The sequence below is a fragment of the Myotis yumanensis genome, unplaced genomic scaffold (genome assembly GCF_028538775.1).
Source record: "Myotis yumanensis isolate MYYU_CA2020_CCGP unplaced genomic scaffold, mMyoYum1.0.hap1 SCAF_7, whole genome shotgun sequence".
Taxonomy (NCBI): Eukaryota; Metazoa; Chordata; class Mammalia; order Chiroptera; family Vespertilionidae; genus Myotis; species Myotis yumanensis.
The window spans coordinates 18,655,473-18,673,754 of record NW_027223758.1 but is presented as its reverse complement, the minus strand read 5'-3'; the positions used below and the strand labels follow the sequence as shown (position 1 = coordinate 18,673,754).

At 39.2% G+C, this 18,282-nt stretch overlaps 1 protein-coding gene across 1 annotated transcript in view; it reads left to right on the top strand.

Annotated features, from left to right (window-relative positions):
• Positions 1-16,664, top strand: part of DSTN (destrin, actin depolymerizing factor) — a 44,723-nt gene extending 28,059 nt beyond the window's left edge. Inside the window, exons 2-4 of the mRNA XM_070419879.1 lie at positions 6,786-7,093; positions 13,162-13,238; positions 15,433-16,664. Coding sequence (XP_070275980.1) covers positions 6,786-7,093; positions 13,162-13,238; positions 15,433-15,542 — 495 coding nt within the window. The 3' untranslated portion in view covers positions 15,543-16,664. The remainder of the gene's footprint in view (positions 1-6,785; positions 7,094-13,161; positions 13,239-15,432) is intronic.
• The last annotated feature ends 1,618 nt before the right edge of the window (positions 16,665-18,282 follow it).

Here is an 18,282-nt window from a genome sequence, read left to right as displayed (position 1 = left end):
TTTTCCCTTCACCATTAACCCTCCTGTGTTTTCACCTTCTCAGTTCCCTGTGGATCCTCAGCCCATTACCCTGGACTTCTGCCCCATTCCTCCAGTCTTCCTGAAATGCTCAGAGGCCCAATTGCCAAGCCCAGTTGTCTATTTTCAAACTATATAGTTTTTGGTATTGATGATCTCCTTCCTCAAAATACTCTCTGTTGGCGTCTTGGATGCTGTTTTTGCCCTTCTTACTTTTTCTTCTTAGCTTTCCTATCATTTCTTCTTAGTCCCCTTGACTTGTTTCTCTTTTGCTACTTAATGTTGGTGATTCTGTGGTAATGGCTGTAGTCCAAAATATCTATTAGTTTCATCCTTGTATTTCCAGTTGAAATCTCCATCTTAGATGTTTTACACTTTCCTCAAAATTAACATGTCAGCCCTAGACGGTTTGCTAAGTGGTGAGAGCATTGGCCCTTCGACTGAAGGGTCTCGGCTTTGATTACAGTCCAGGGTATGGACCTTGGTTGCAGGCTTGATCCCTGGCTCTGGTTGGCCCTGGCATGTGCGGAAGACAATCAATCGATGTGTCTCTCACATTGATGTTTCTCTCTGTGTGTGTCTCCTCCCTTCCGTTCTAAAAATCAATGGGAAAAAAATATCCTCGTGAGGCTTAAAAAAAATTTTTTTTTAACATGTTAAATTGTAACCGTCTCCCCTTTCTGCTGATTCACCACAAACTTTCTACTTACCAGTCTAGAGAATCCTGGATCTTCTTTGATGCTGCTACTTTAAAAAAACAAACAAATCGTTATTGATTTCAGAGAGGAAGGGAGAGGGAGAGAGAGATGGAAACATCAGTAATGGGAGAGTATCATGGATCTGCTGCCTCCTGCACGCCCCCTACTAGAGATGGAGCCTGCAACCCAGGCATGTGCCCTGACCAGGAATTGAACCGTGACCTCCTGGTTCATAGGTCAATACTTAACCACTGGGCTGATGCTACTTCTTATGGTTTCACTCAGCTATATTAATTCTATTTATGGTTTCACTCAGCTATATTAATTCTACTTTGAAATGCCCTTGGATTTTTTTTGTTTGTTTTGTTTTAACTGCACTGCTGTAGTTCAGAGCTTTCTCTTCTGGATATTTGTAACTATCTCAAAAATGGTTTTCCTGCTTCCAGTGTCTGCCAGTTTCTTAGTGTCTCTTCATTAGAGACCTGCACAGACCTAAATTTTGATTTAAAAAAAGCTCAAATTCCTCCTTACTGAGGCTTTTAAGATGCCTGTAAGTTACAGCTTAATTTGGCTGAGATTAGTTGCATTTTAATTTCAGAATATACATTTCCTTTCTGTTTTCAGTTACTGGTACATGATTACAGTGGGGCTTGACTTACGAGTTTAGTTCGTTCTGAGACCGAGCTCGTTAAGGATCTCGTTAACTCAAATTACTCTATCAACTCAATGCAAAAAATCTGCCGAGAAACAGCTGGTATCTCAAAAAACTCGTTAGTCGGGACACTCGTAAGTCAAGGCCCTACTGTACTTTGAATAATTTCTAAGTCAGGATATAAAATGCTTGAGATACTTCACTTAGATGTTGACAGATAAATTCAAATATTGATTGGTTAGATATAAGTCTTTAAATATACTGTCTTCATGCTTTTCAAGATGGGTTAGACGTGTGAGACTAACAAATCAACATAGGTAAACTTGGGTGCTTAGAAGAATTGGAGTCTGCTTTTATAGGGTGTCCCAAAATTCACGCAAGATTTGAATTTTGCGTGAGCATTAACAACAACAACAAAAAATAAAAGCCTAATTTTACTTGGTTTATTGAATCAGATTCTAATAACTGTTGCCCTTTGATTTCAATCCCTTCAATTTGATAAGCATTACCAAGTACCAATTATGGCCCAGGAGCAGGGACAGTGAAGACCAATGAAGACCACGGCTTTGCGTATGTGCCAGCAAAGCCTTGGAGGCCATTTACCCGATGTGCTATTTCATACCCTATACTGTATACTTTATTAATCAATAAAAAATTTACAGTTTTTAACTATAAACCTGTGTTTTCTATCAAAATTACTTCTTGCGTGAATTTTGGGACACCATATAGTTAGTTATTCACTATTTTGTTATTTTGAACATTTTTTTCCTCTGTTCAAAATAGCAAAATATTCGTAACTTCCTGTACACAGATGAAATGTGAAGATCAGAACAGTACTACTCCTAAAGCAGTAAAAAGTTTAAGAAAAGTGCTTTTTAATAGTAGGAAAGTGATAAGATTGTGTAGCTTTTGTAGTAATTTTCTAGTCTTAATTTTTCTGTATTTACCACTTCATTATTTTAGAGTGAAATATTCATTTATAAACAAAATGTGGAATAGGTTAAATAAGATTAAAGTGGATTATGATTATAGGTTAGATTAGATGGGATTGAAGTGGATTATATTCTTTTAATTAATATAATTAAATGGCCCAAGTACATTAATGTTAACTAAATGCTGGAATCTTAGTGTATTTTAATCCCCAGAATTCTTACATACATTTTTAAGTAACAGCTTTATTGAGATACTAGAGGCCCAATGCATGAAATTCGTGCAAGAGTAGGCCTTCCTTCCCCCAGCTGCCAACACCGGCTTCCTTCTGGCACCTGGGACCTGGGCTTCCCTCGCAGAGGGAGGCCCTGCCCACCTGCTGCAGCCTGCCAGTTGGTGGCCTGGGCCTCCCTCTTTGGGGCTATCACGGAGCCCCCCCGATTGATTGCCCCGCCGGTCAGTGGCCTGAGCCTCCTTCTGTGAGGCCATCATGGGGCGATGGCTGGGCCCCCGACCAATCGAATCGCACCGCCTTGGCTGGCCTGGCACCAGTGGGTATCATAGCGTGGTCATCCAGATGGTCGTCTGGCTGTCTGGCCTAATTAGCATACCACGCTTTTATTACAGATAATTCATACATCATAAAGTACAATTCACTGGTTTTCAGTATATTTACAAAGTTGTGCATCCACATTGCTATCAAGTTTCAAAACATTTTATCACTCCAAAATGAAAACCCCATATCAATTAGTAGTCACTCCCCATTCTTCTTTCCTCTTAGCTCCTGGAAACCACTAATCTTCCTGTCTATGGATTTGCCTATTTTGAACATTTTGTGAAAAAGGAATCATATAATGGGGCCTTTTATGCATGGCTTATTTCACTTAGCATAATGTTTTTCAAGGTTTTTCCATTTTGTAGCATGTATAAGTACCTCATTTTTTATGGCTGAATAATATTCTATTGTATGTATATGCCACATTTTGTTTATTCATTCATCAGTTTTTCCTAATTTTTTCGCTGTTATGAATTATGCTGCTATTATTCATGGACAAGTTTTTGTATGAACTTATGTTTTTATTTCTCTTGTGAATATACCTAGGAGAGTGGCATTGCTAGGTGTTTAACTGCATGTTTAACTTTTTGAGGAACTCTGCCAGACTGTTTCCCAAAGCAGCAGCACCATTTAACAGTTCTGTCAGCAATGTATAAGTGTTACAGTTTTTCAAAGCAGCCTCACCAGCATTTGTTGCTGTTGTCTTTTTGGTTATAGCCATCCTAGTGGGTGTGAAGTAATAGCTCATTGTGGTTTTGCCCTAAGACCACTATCATGAGCATTTTTCCCAGTGTTTATTGACCATTTTTATATCTTCTTTGAAGAAATGTCTATTCAAATCCCTTAAATTGGGTTGTCTTTATTTTTATTGTTGAGTTAGAAGGGTTCTTTATATACAGAAAGTGAAACTGAAAAAGCAATCCCATTTTCCATCGCACCAAAAAAATTAAGATACCTAGAAATAAACTAAGGAGGTAAAAGACTTATATGCGAAAAACTACAGGACACTGAAAAAAGAGAGGAAGACATAAACAGATGGAAGAACATACCATGTTCATGGATTGGTAGAATCAACATCATCAAAATGTCCATACTACCCAAAGCAATCTATAGATTCAATGCAATCCCCATTAAATTACCAACGGCATATTTCACAGATCTAGAACGAACGTTCCAAAAATTCATCTGGAATAAAAAAGACCTCGAATAGCTGCAGCAATCCTGAGAAAGAAGAACAAAGTAGGTGGGATCTCAATACCAGATATCAAACTGTATTACAAAGCCACTGTTCTTAAAACAGCTTGGTACTGGCACAAGAACAGACATATAGATCAATGGAATAGAATAGAGACCCCAGAAATCGACCCAAACCACTATGCCCAATTAATATTCGACAAAGGAGGCAAAAGCATACAATGGAGTCAAGACAGTCTCTTCAATAAATGGTGTTGGGAAAATTGGACAGATACATGCAAAAAGATGAAACTAGAACACCAACTCACACCATACACAAAAATAAACTCAAAATGGATAAAAGACTTAAACGTAAGACGGGAAACCATAAAAATACTAGAGGAATCCACAGGCAGCGAAATCACAAACATATGCCGAAGGAATTTCTTCTCTGATAATCCTCCTAGGGCAATGGAAACTAAAGAGAAAATAAACAAATGGGACTACATCAAAATAAAAAGCTTTTGCACAGCAAAGGAAACCATCAACAAAACAACAAGAAGACCCACTACATGGGAGAACATATTTGCCAATGATACCACCGATAAGGGTTTAATCTCCAACATTTATAGGGATCTCATGAAACTTAACGAAAGGAAGATAAACAATCCAATAAAAAAATGGGCAACGGACCTAGATAGACACTTTTCGAAAGAGGACATACAGAAGGCCAAAAGACATATGAAAACATGTTCAAAGTCACTAATTATACGAGAGATGCAAATCAAAACGACAATGCGTTATCATCTCACACCTGTCAGAATGGCTATCATCAACAAATCAACAAACAAGTGTTGGAGAGGATATGGAGAAAAAGGAACCCTTCTGCACTGCTGGTGGGAATGCAGACTGGTGCAGCCACTGTGGAGAACAGTATGGTGCTTCCTCAAAAAACTAAAAATGGAACTCCCATTTGACCCAGTGATCCCACTACTAGGAATATATCCCAAGAAACCAGAAACGCCAATCAGAAAGGATATATGTACCCCTATGTTCATAGCAGCACAATTCACCATAGCTAAGATTTGGAAACAGCCTAAGTGCCCATCAGCAGATGAGTGTATTAGAAAACTGTGGTACATCTACACAATGGAATACTATGCTGCGATAAAAAAGAAGGAACTCTTGCCTTTTGCAACAGCATGGATGGAACTGGAGAGCATTATGCTAAGTGAAATAAACCAGTCAGAGAAGATAAATACCACATGATCTCACTCATTTGTGGATTATAGAGAACAACATAGACTGATGAAAAGGGACGGATCCAAAGACTGAGAGACAGCGATCAGGCTATCAATCCCCAGAAGGAAAGTAGGGGAGGGAGGGGGTAAGGGGAAGAGATCAACCGAAGGACTTGTATACACGCATATAAGCCAAACCAATGGACATGGACAACAGGGGGATGGGAGCATGAGTGTGCTTGGGGGGGGGGGGGGGGGAGGGGGTGTTGAGGACACATTTGTATTACCTTAAGTAATAAAAAAAATAAAAACAAAATAAAAACTGGTTTTAGAACTTTTGTTATCTAGATTTTTTGTAACTGCTTTCTCATCTCAAAATGAGCAAATATAACATAGTAAAAGGTTTATTTTTCTGGTCAATATAATACCAAATTAAACTGTGTTCTTTGTCACAGCAGTAAACATTTTCTGATTTATTCTTTTTTAAAATTGAGATATAATTGACATATAACGTTAAGTTTAAGGTGTAAAAGTTGTTGATTTGATACATTTTTATATAGCAATATGATTACTATCATAGCATTAGCTAACCAACACCTCTATCACATCACATAAATATCATTGCTTTTTGTGGTGGGAATAATTAAGATTTAGTCTCTTAATAATCTTATTTATTCTTTTTTTTAAAATATATTTTATTGATTTTTTAAATATATTTTATTGATTTTTTTACAGAGAGGAAGGGAGAGAGACAGAGAGCTAGAAACATCGATGAGAGAGAAACATCAATCAGCTGCCTCCTGCACACTCCCCACTGGGGATGTGCCCGCAACCCAGGTACATGCCCTTGACCGGAATCGAACCTGGGACCTTTCAGTCCACAGGCCGACGCTCTATCCACTGAGCCAAACCGGTTTCGGCAATCTTATTTATTCTTATCTTAATTTAAAACTTGGAGGATTTTTTTAAAGTGTAATTTTAAAGGCATTTGAGTATAATGTTACTGAATATTAATCTCATAATTTTGAAATGTGAGTAGAACAAAGACCTTTTAATTACTTTATTAGTGAAAGCTATGCCATAGGAATAGAATAATTTTTCCAGCCCAGCCACTCTGACCATTTATTTTACTTATGAAAAGAATTTGGGGTGATATTAATAATCAAACTGGGAAGGTGACTACTGCCAGTCAGGGCTCTGAGCTACCTCTACAAGATAAAAATAATCCAGCACCTCAGAAGTACCTTTTTTCAGGTTTTAAGGTATGAGGGGCTGAATAGATGACTCATCCCTTAATTCCACATAATAGTGATGAATGGCTTATATATGTAATCTTGTAAATGTTCAGTGACTGAAATTAGTGATTGCAGCTCAGGTATTCCAGTTTCCCTATTGGATGATAAGTATGCCTTAAAAATTGTAATAAGTGTCTGTCAGTCTATAATCAAATATATAGTTTTTATGTTTGGCACATTAAAAATTATAAACCTTTTTCTAATTTCCTTTTCTTATTATAGGCCTCAGGAGTGCAAGTTGCTGATGAAGTATGTCGCATTTTTTATGACATGAAAGTTAGGAAGTGTTCCACACCAGAAGAAATCAAGAAAAGAAAGAAGGCTGTCATTTTTTGTCTCAGTGCAGACAAAAAGTGCATCATTGTAGAAGAAGGCAAAGAGATCTTGGTTGGAGATGTTGGTGTAACCATAACTGATCCTTTCAAGCATTTTGTGGGAATGCTTCCAGAGAAAGATTGTCGCTATGCTTTGTATGATGCAAGCTTTGAAACCAAGGAATCCAGAAAAGAGGAGCTGATGTTTTTCTTATGGTAAGCAGTGATAGAAATATTGAGTCTCTGTAAAAATCAGAGTTAATATCATTGTTACTTTAGCATTTGGAGAGCCAGTATCTGCAGCCAAAGTAGGTTTCAGTCAAGTGGTCTGCAGTCATTGTTGTTTAATTTTTATTTACAAGGTTTCTGGTAAATTTTTATTTACAAGATGGGCAAAGGGGTGGGGGAATTGAGGATATCTGCATAGTGTCAATAAAAAATTTAAATTAAAAAAAAAAAGAAAAGAAAAGGTCTTAGCTAGATTGATGTTTGTGGAACCAAAAATAAATTTTAACTAGTCTTTGTTTACTTGAAAGGTGACTTTCAATGGTCGATTATTCTGGCAGTGGAAGGAGGCAGAGGGGTAGATTTCTATGCATCCTCTGAACTCCTTATAAGCTAAAATTTCTCTAAAAACTCTTCCTAGAATACTGAGAAGAAAGTTTATCTCACCAAAATCCTTCTCTAACTTGTAATGCCAGGAACCAGCCTCCTACTTTTTAAAACATCTCTACTTTATTTGTGCCTGGAATTTGCTACTTTTGAAGTTGGTACTATCATTGCCTCCAACTGTGATAGTTCACACTGTCCATAAGGGTAGCCACTAGGCACTGTAGCTATTTAGATATAAAAGAATTAAATGCAGTAAAATGTATTTACATTTCAAATGCTTAGTAGTCACATGTGACTAGTGGCCACATTATTGGGTAACACAGATATACAACATTTCCATCATTATAGAAAGCTCTATTGGACAGCATTGTTCTAAATAGTAAAAAAAGTGTTATAAATTGATTTTACATGACTTTTTCTTGAAAGGCTGTATAAACGAGTTATCCTGGTTTTTTCAAGTAAGTTAATATTTGAGATTAAGCGTGAGTTAAAATTCACACCTGTATCCCTCATTTAATTGTATTATGGTACATTTCTTGATATGGAATTCTTACATGAGACTATGTTTAGCTTCCAGTGGGAAGGGGGAATGGTAACAGCCTCTGATTTGGGGGGAGTGAGGGTGCTCTTGATACTTTGGCCTGAGCCAATGCAAGGCAAGGGGGTGCTTAGCTCTCAGTTGTGTGCCACCAGTACCTTGGGATGGGCTAGGAAGTCAAAAGAACTCTGGTTTAAAGGATTGTAACTCTAGATCACACCTGTTTTATTTCAGCAAGCCTGTTGCACTTGACTAAACCAAGATGTGTGAGGAATATAAATACGAGGTCTGGGTGCATGTATTAGGGCAACTTACTGTTCTGCAAGACTGGCAGCTGCATATATACATACACACATAATACATAAAGACAGTATTTAATGAAACAAAAGGAGAACATTCCTGATTTGAGTGAAAGTGCATTCATTAACACGTCAAGCGCCCTGTCAGTCACCGGTGACTGATGCACTATACCAGGGGTCCTCAAACTACGGCCCGCAGGCCACATGCAAATACAAATATTGTATTTGTTCCCGTTTTGTTTTTTTACTTCAAAATAAGATATGTGCAGTGTGCATAGGAATTTGTTCATAGTTTTTTTTAAAACTATAGTCCGGTCCTCCAACGGTCTGAGGGACAGTGAACTGGCCCCCTGTTTAAAAAGTTTGAGGACCCCTGCACTATACTTTCCATCCGGAAGACAAAACAGACTGGGCGCTTAACATGTTAAACTTAATTTCTGTTACATTCCAGGTATTGTGTTATGGCCTGGGGAAACAGCTATAGTAAAACTGGCAAAGTCTTTGCCATTCTGGGATTTACAGCTGAGTGGCAGCTAAATAAGATTTTGGGGGCGGGGGGTGGGGGGGGGGGGGCGGGCGGGGCGAGGAACATCTGTAATAATCTGAACAATAAAAATTTATTTTTTAAAAAAATAAATAAGATTTTGACTTAAATATTTATTTATTTATTATGAATATATTTAGTAAGGTTTTAGCTTTTAAATTGGTGAATACAGGTGGGGAGAAAGTAGGTTTACAGTTGTGAGTACACAAAACACAGTTTATTCTTGTATTATTATTTATTAACTAGAGGCCCAGAGCACAAATTCATACACTGGTGGGGTCCCTCAGCTTGGTCAGCAATTGAGGCCTATCAGGGGGCTGGTCGGTCATGGGGAGCGGCTCCGGGAGGTTGGTCAACCATGGGAGGTTGGCTGTGGGAGTGCACTGACCACCAGGAGGCAGCTCCTGTGTTGAGTGTCTGCCCCCTGGTGGTCAGTGCACATCATAGCGACTGGTCAACTGGTTATTCGGTCATAATGGTCGCTGTGGGAGTGCACTGACCACCAGGAGGCAGCTCCTGTGTTGAGTGTCTGCCCCCTGGTGGTCAGTGCACGTCATAGCGACTGGTCAACTGGTTATTCGGTCATAATGGTCGCTTAGGCTTTTATATATATAGATTATTGTATTATTTTCCATACAAACAATTATAAGCCTAACTTTGCCCCACTCTCCCTATATTTCCTTCATATGCCCCTGGTTTTTGTACTTTTTATTTACTATGAAAATGATCCTCTACATCAGTGGTTCTCAACCTTGGCTGCACATTAGAATCACCTGGGAATCTTTTTAAAATCCTGATTTCTGGGCCTCATCCTCCAGAAATTCTGTTTCTTTGTTATGACGTGCACTGACCACTGTTCTTTATGAAAAAGCATTTGGAAAATAAAAGTAGAAAGAAGGAAAGGAAACTCCATGTTAGTGCAGTGTTTTATTTTGTACTGTTGTTTTTTTAAAGAAAAGGTGAAACCATCAGGAATGTTCCATAACAGGCTGTTTAAAGGGCCCAGGGTACAGCTCTTACCTAGTGTTTTTTAAATCTGGTCTGAGTAAAATCAGAGCAGTGAATATTTTTTCCTGTCCCTGACCTATTTTGCATAAGAAAAGTACCCACTTAACTTTGCAGTTCAAACATTTGCCAGACCTGAGGTTATTGTTATGACTTGCCTCCCTCCTTTGACCTTAGGGTTGGGAAGAATAAGTATCTGAGAGATACAGAGGCTGTTCTTTTCCTGGTTCCCAAGAATAGAATCTCCGAGCTGTGGGAGTAGACTAGGTGAGGTCCATGTCAGCCCATGGTGTTAAGGACTGTGGCACATCCTGGAAATACGGCAGTGAAAAGGACTAAGTGTTTAAAGGATTTAATAACACTCCATTTATCCTTTGCTATCTTGGTAGTATGGAGTGGAGGTGGGCCTGAGGGTAGGTGGTGTTGTGGGGAATGATGCATTCACAGATAGCAGTTTGCATAGGATAGGATTTTTCTGTCAATTGTTACTATTTCTGGTATTTTTCAGTATTGCTGGTGAAGAAAGTGGTGAAGCGTATACTTTGCTTCCAGTGTTCATTCAACATGGGGCCAGCACAAAAAAATCTTGTAGATACAAAATAGTAGTAACTATTGACAATTAAAGCGTAGCTATTGCTGAAGCTTTAAAAAAGAAATTAAGCTTAAAAAAGAAATCCTTCTGACATGTTTATTATGTTAGACTAAGATGGAAAACAAGTAGTCGTGTGGTCAGAATTTGTTATTATAATAGACATAAAAGGGGTAAGAAGGGAACTTTTATAATATGTTCTTTTTAAAGAAATCGGAAGCAAAAATGCTAAGATTACTAGCATTTCTTAATTTGGGGTGGCACATACTTGATTAACAGATTATTCTCTGTACTTTAAAACTTTTTTCTAACCAGAAGGGGTTAAATATCCTAATATATAAAAACCCAAAGTAAAAACAAACAAACAAATAAATAAATAAATATATAAAAACCCAGGGTCCGTAACGACCGAAGGCTCGACTGACTGGAAGTCAGTCCTGCAGTCAGTGCTGGGTTGCTGTGGCGACCCAGCACTGACTGCTGAGGGGGCTGCGGATCAGGCCCAGAGAGAGGCCCAAAGAGAGAGCCAGGGTCTGGTCAGCTGTTGCCTCTCTCTTTCTCTCCAGGCTTCGCTAGCAGCTGTGCCTCTGTTTCTCTCCGGGGGCTGCTGATCAACCCTGCCTCTCTGATCAGGCCTAGAGATAGGCCCGGAGGCACTGACTGGCATAGAAATTGACCAATCAGAATCGAATCTTGGTGAAGTGCAAGGAGCCAATGGCTGCCTAGGAGGCAGAGCTTTTGACACTGGCATAGAAACCGACCAATCAGAACCTAATCTGGGTGAACTGTGAAGGCAGAACCTAAGGTGGGGGCCGAGGAGGGGTTTTATGGGCAACAGCTGTTTGGTGTAAGGCAGGGGTGGGCAACCTTTTTGTGAGTGCGTGCCAAAACCAGCAAAATCTCTGACTCAAAATTCTTCTGCGTGCCAACCCTAATTTTTTGAGAACATGTTACGCCTACTTGATATCTCTTAAGGTGTACGTATGTGAAGAACCTTGAAGAAATAATAAAATTCATTCGAGTGACAAAAACACAGTATATGATGATGAAAAATACATTTATTTTTTATTTTTTTAAAAATATATTTTATTGATTTTTTACAGAGAGGAAGGGAGAGAGATAGAGAGTTAGAAACATCGATGAGAGAGAAACATCGACCAGCTGCCTCCTGCACATCTCCCTCTGGAGATGTGCCCGCAACCCAGGTACATGCCCTTGACCGGAATCGAACCCGGGACCTTTCAGTCTGCAGGCTGACGCTCTATCCACTGAGCCAAACCGGTTTGGGCTACATTTATTTTTTAATGTATACATGTACACTGATAGTCCGACAGAAAACTTTATGACTCTGTTTGATATTATCAGTGGGACTTTTGCTGCTGCATCACTGATGACAGAGATTTTACATCAGGTTTATATTTCATGACCTTCAGAGATATGCATGAGCTACTACTTTCATCTGTCAGGCTACTCCTATTACAAGACTTAACAAAATTCATCACTGAGAACAAAGATTCACAATTGTAAATGGAAGATTATAAGAGAGGGTTTCGCCTGCCAGCAAAAGTTACTGGCGTGCCATGTTTGGCACGCGTGCCAGGGGTTGCCCACCCCTGGTGTAAGGTGTAAGAAAGCGGTTCAATTTTTTAATGACTGGTTTGGCAGTATAGTGCAAATGACTGGCAATCAGTCCAGATATAGGGATTTGTATTTTTGTCTGCCAAGAGCATCTTCTTCTGCTGGAAAAGGTCTCCCCCGCCCCCATTTAAGCAATCTATCCTATATAATCTATCTATACTAATAAAAGGGTAATATGCTAATTAGACCGAGTTGACCAGCCATCTTCCGGCCGTCCGACTTCCTTCTGGACAAAGCCATGGTGGTGGGGGCCGAGGCAGAGAGGGCAGTTGGGGGCGAGATCAGGCCAGCAGGGGAGGGCAGTTGGGGGTGAGATCAGGCCAGTAGGGGAGGGCAATTGGGGGCAACCAGGTCAGCAGGGGAGGGCAGTTGGGGGCAAGATCAGGCCGGCAGGGGAGGGCAGTTAGGAGCGATCAGATAGGCAGGCTGAGGTAGTTAGAGGCGATCAGGCAGGCAGGCAGAAGAAGTTGGAGTGATCAGGCAGGCAGGCAAGCAGGTGAGCGGTTAGGAGCCAGTGGTCCCAGACTGTGAGAGGGATCGGGCCTAAACAGGCAGTTGGACATCAGGCCTAAACAGATTGGAGAGGGTGCAGGCTGGGCTGAAGCAACACCTTCTCTCTCCCCCACCCTCCCTCCCCCCGCCCCCGCACGAATTTCGTGCACTGGACCACTAGTCTTATATAAAAGTTATTAGCCTAAACTCAAGCCTTTATTGATAAAAAAAATATATATATATTTTTTACTCTATTTTAAAGAAAACAAATTCGGTAATACAATGGATTATCCAGTCAGTGTTGGTTGTTTATTCTGGCCCCGTTAATCTGATTTTTAATCAGTAGTTCTCTACTTTTTGCCCACTTGGTCAGCCTGAGCCATTCTGTGTTTGCCACCTGCAACAGTTCTCTATAAGAAGGTGGGGACATAGAAAAATTGTGTAGTTAGGAAAATTCTCCCAGGATAGTCTGAGGACCCTTCCCTATTACTGATGTAAATGTGTAACACGATGTAAATTGTACTTTCTCTAAACCAGTTTTTTCATTTTTGGCATCTCTTTATCCAGGGCACCAGAACTAGCACCTCTGAAAAGTAAAATGATCTATGCGAGCTCCAAGGATGCAATTAAAAAGAAATTTCAAGGTATGATCTAGATTTACTTCCAAATACTTAGAGGTATGGTGAGCCCCTGAAATGGGGCTACATCTTTTCTAGGGAGCACCTTATTTTCTTTGGAGAACCTTGCCATGTAGGGAAGCACTGACTGTTTTGAGAAAAAACCCAGAAGGTTAAACCTGGTTTTCAGTGTCCTCTGCCTTGCGCCGGTCACTTTGGGTCTGCATAGCCCATATTTAATAACCTCATTCTCTCCACATTGTGTAGCACTTGTTCAAGCTGGTTTTAAACTTGTTTGAGATGCTGTCAAGTTTCTCACATAACAGATGGAGACTAATTGGTTTATTTATATTGGTCATACTAAATGATAAATTTGCTCTTGGTTTTTTTAAAAATACATATTTTTATTCATTTCAGGCAGGAAGGGAAAGGGAGATAAAAACATCATCGATGAGCGAGAATCATTGATCAGCTACCTCCTGCACACACCCCGACTGGGGATTGAGCCTGAAACCTGGGCATGTGCTCTGACCAGGAATTGAACCGTGGCCTCCTGGTTCATAGGTTGATGCTCAACCACTGAGCCACACTGGCTGGGCTGCTCTTGCCTTTGATTGTAGTTAACATAAAGTTGAAAAAGGAAATGCTTATAAATGGGAAAGGATACTTTTATCTCTAGCTTTACTTTGGAATGGTATAATTTTAGGTAATTGACTCATCTGTATCCAAAGGAAAGTTCCCTCCTTGAGCTGGCCAGTTATGTTTGACTTGCCCACTGGGTGATTGGGATCCTGATGAGATGGCCTGACCATACTGTCTCCAGCCAGGAGGAAATGTTGGTATGCTGGAAAGAGCATGGGGCAAGTGCCCAAAGGCCTGCATTGAGGGCTAAGCTTGTCATCTAACTGCTGTGTGACCTTGACCAAAACCGCTAAACCTCCTTGGGCCTTGATTCTCTCAGCTGTAGAACGAGATCATCTTGGTTGTGGGAGCTTAGTCTCAGAGGTTGCCCTACCTCCTTCCTGACATGGCTAACTCCAAACAGCTGGGCGAGCCAAGGTCATAGGACTTGGCCCAGTGTGGTTTTTGTTTTGTTTATTTGACTGTGACTGACTTTTATGTTCTTGTAGTTGAACAGGTTTGTCCTAGCTTGTTTACTTAGGAAAGCAACATGCTCGCTTTCTTTCCTGGAACCTGCTGCTGTGTAGTTCAGGCCTTGCAGGTTCTCTAAGCCTTCGAGTTGATGTTGGCCCATTACCCAGAAGTGTGTTCACCAGTTGGTTAACTGATGTTTTAACATGACTCATTAAAGATGGCCACCTTGTCACCTTTTTCTAGTGAAACCATGACTGGCTTTCTCAATCAGTCCTAAGTGCTCCAAAAGCTAGCTGACCTGTTATGCTTTCAGCAGCTTAAGAAATTGTCTTAAAATTATGGAAAGTCAGAAACAATGTAGGTATTTAAAAGATTGTTATTTACAGAGAAGCTACTGTATGTAATTCCATAATTGAGCTCATTCTTCAGTGTGGTGATGTAATTTTTCTGAGAAAGCAATTAGTAATACATTTTACAGTTTCCATTGTGATAGAGTTCTCAAATATATAATACACGAAAGAGCTGTTTTGTAGAATAAAAGTATGCCATTTGTAAATATTTTTACTCTTCAACACAGTTGACTAAATCAACTGCAATCAAAACATCATATTCATATTTTTACTTATTTTTTTAAAAATACTTCTAGACTTGCTTTTTAACTTTTTATTGAACTACATCATATCTATAAAAAAAAAGCTTATGTCATAAATTATTGTAGAACTCAATGAATTTTCACAAACTGACGTAATTGTTGTTTCTAGATTTAATGACCAGTACCCCAGAAGTCTCACTCCTGCCCCTTCCAGTCATACCACTTTCTTTTACTCTTTTATCCAAAAGATAACCAATATTCTGGCTTCTAACAGCATAAAATAGCTTTGGCTGATTTTGTGTTATATAAATAGAATCATCCAGAATGTATGCTTCAGTCAACATTGTTTAAGTCATTCATTTTTATGCATGTAGTTACAGATTATTTATTCTCATTACTGCATAGTATATTGTTGTTGGTGTATACCACAGCTTTTCTATCCATATTAGAATTGGTCTTTAAAACAGCTTGCTGTCTTAGAGAAATAGGTAAACTACTGTCATAATTCTAAATAGAATTATTTTTCCTCCGTAGGCATAAAACACGAATGTCAAGCAAATGGGCCAGAAGACCTCAATCGGGCTTGTATTGCTGAAAAGCTAGGTGGATCCTTAATTGTAGCTTTTGAAGGATGCCCTGTGTAGATCATGGTTCAGTGCCACAATCAAAAGCTTCCATGTTTAATGTTATCCTCTTGCTATATAAGTAAAGCAAATATGTTTAGGCCAGGGTCTCACTGAGAGGGAGCTATCTTGTCATCTGTTAAACTAAATATTCTATAAACATGTGCAAACAGCCCTAAATAAATCTAAAATCTAAAGTTCTATTGGTATGAAATTAAATTCTTATTGGTCATTCTTAATTCTTAATGCCTGTTTTGATGAGTTGGCTTGTAAAGATTTTTGCTAAGCTCCTTTTTAATGCAGTTCACAAAACAGTGCATATAAGAGAACTATTGCATCTTTGTTAACTTCAGCAATTACTTTGTTTCTTTAGCTTAGAGAATTGGTCATAACCTGGTTATAATTATTGCCCAAATTCTTTATTCTCTCTTGAGTGAAACTGAATAATGGAAAATAATTCTCACATGTAATAACACTAATATACTAACTACAATAAGATTAAGTCAGGCAGTCTTAATTCTACCAGATGTGTAATGAAGACTGTCTCAGAATTGTGAATGCTTATACCAGTAATCAGCGCTGATCTTGCAAAGCACTATTTCAAGCACGTAGTTGGAGTACAGGAAACAATTCCTTGCACCTGTGGTGAGCTCTCCACTTACTAGATGGGAGACTGTTCTGAGTGACCTTGCATCTAGAGAATCATTTGTCCTTAGGAGAATGTGCAATATCTTGTAACAACCAGATAAGATGCAAATTAGCGTTCCATTGTAATCCACTTTGTTAATGAAAATGATAAAACGGTGTATTGATAAGCTAGGACACTTGTGAAAACTTTAATTGTGTCTTCTTCAGAACTTTGTTTCTGGCACAGTAAGGTGGGGAAGAACATTAGGTATATGATTACTCTGGGGCCTGGGAGAACTTCTTAATTTCCTAGAGCAGTTTGTCAACTGTATGTGAAATGGGGAGCAGGTATGACAAAAGATGACACCCATAGAAAACTGCTACCTGATGACACTTGGAAGTGATTGTCTTAACATCACAGACATAACACTTTGAACAATATAGAGATGCATAAACAGTTGAACTTAGAAATAGCTGTATTGGCTTTATGTAATAAAGGAAGCATTTTTAACTTAATCTCTTGTGTAATTATTCACATGTGAGTTGGGTAAAAAGGAGATTGTCTTCCATATATGGGGCAAGTTATGGAGGTTTGAGTATTTCGGACAATTACAGTTAAGATCACAGCTCCCTCTTCTTATAAAATGAGAAAGTTGGTATGAAAGTTGGGAATCTTTCTTATTCCAAATGTTTATCCAAACATCAGGCTTTTAAATCCTTTGATTTGTTTGAGGTGCAAAAAAAAAGGCTTTAATTAAAATACTTTTCAAAATTGTCTAGAAAATAGTGCTAGTTACTGGTTTACTGATAAGCTGCTTGTCATTCTTTCATCCTGAATTTCTTCTTTTACTATTTGCAATGCTTTTAGTGACTGTATATTAACAGGCCTCTTGAAAAGCCTTGCAGGCCCAAGGTTGGCCTACTCAGGAATCAGACATGTAGCTAGAGCCAGGTATTTGGTCAGGGAGTTTTAGAAAGTGTTTTCTGTGGTTTTAGCTTGGACATGTGATACAACTTGGTTTAACCACCATGCCAGGCAGGTGCACATCTGTGTCATACGTGCTATGGCAAGAATTTCAAGCAGTGTGCAGAGATATAATGTAAACATCTACCAACATTTCACTCTTATTCCAGAAATTGGAAGATGTTAGTTACCTATATTTCTATGTAGGGCAAGTTTTGAGAGTCTTATTATATTCCTGTGGGTGAGGCCCAAGAATCCTACTAAAGAAGCATTCCAGGTCATTCTGATGCTAGAGTTTGGAACCTCAGCTGACATTGGTAAGAAATAAAACTGTAGAGTACTCTGCTTTCAGCAAACATATTTACATTTTTTTAAGAGTTAACACATGACAAAAATGTGTGTGGAAAGCTTAGGGTTCATCCAATGAGTATTCTTTTGCCCTAATTTCTATTGGCAGCAGATAAAGCCACTACTAATAGAAATACAGAATTTGACTGTGAAGTTTGTTATTTTAGAGAACATTAATCTGAGAAAACAGTGAACACAATGGCTTGAATAATAGAATTAGGCTTAGTTGAGTGGTTTCTTTTGCAGAACTACCCAGAATACTGGCTTGGTCAACACATAGGAAGTGCAGCTTCTGGTTCTTGACTGTTTTGTTGTTCTTTGAACTATCAGAGACTGGATATGTCCAAGGACACATACATCACTTTCTTATTATTTGGGGCATTTCTGAAATAAAAGTCTCCAAACCAAGCTCCGGTAAAAGGACCACTAATTACATTGTGGCTGGGGTGGGGTCCAGGAGCCAGGCTCACATATAATTTGAGCTGTTTGGCTGGCCAGGGCTCTCCTTGGGCTCTGCCCAGTTCCAGAAGGGTAGCAGAAAGGGGACTTACCCAGCCTATAGCCAGTGCCCTCAGAAGCCAGCCTGAGAGGTCAAATAACTTGCCTAAGGTCACACAACTCATGAGTAGCAGAACCAGGGCAACTAGGGCCTCTTGTTTTCTGGTCCTTAGCGCTTCCCCTTGAATCCCTGGGGAGTTCTTCATTTCTAACCTGGATTTCTAAAGTTAGATCTTATTCAGTGCCATGGATGTGACTTGAACTGGGAAGGAAAACACAATTCTTTTGGGCTTTGAATCTTGTTAAACCCAAATCTGAAAGAGG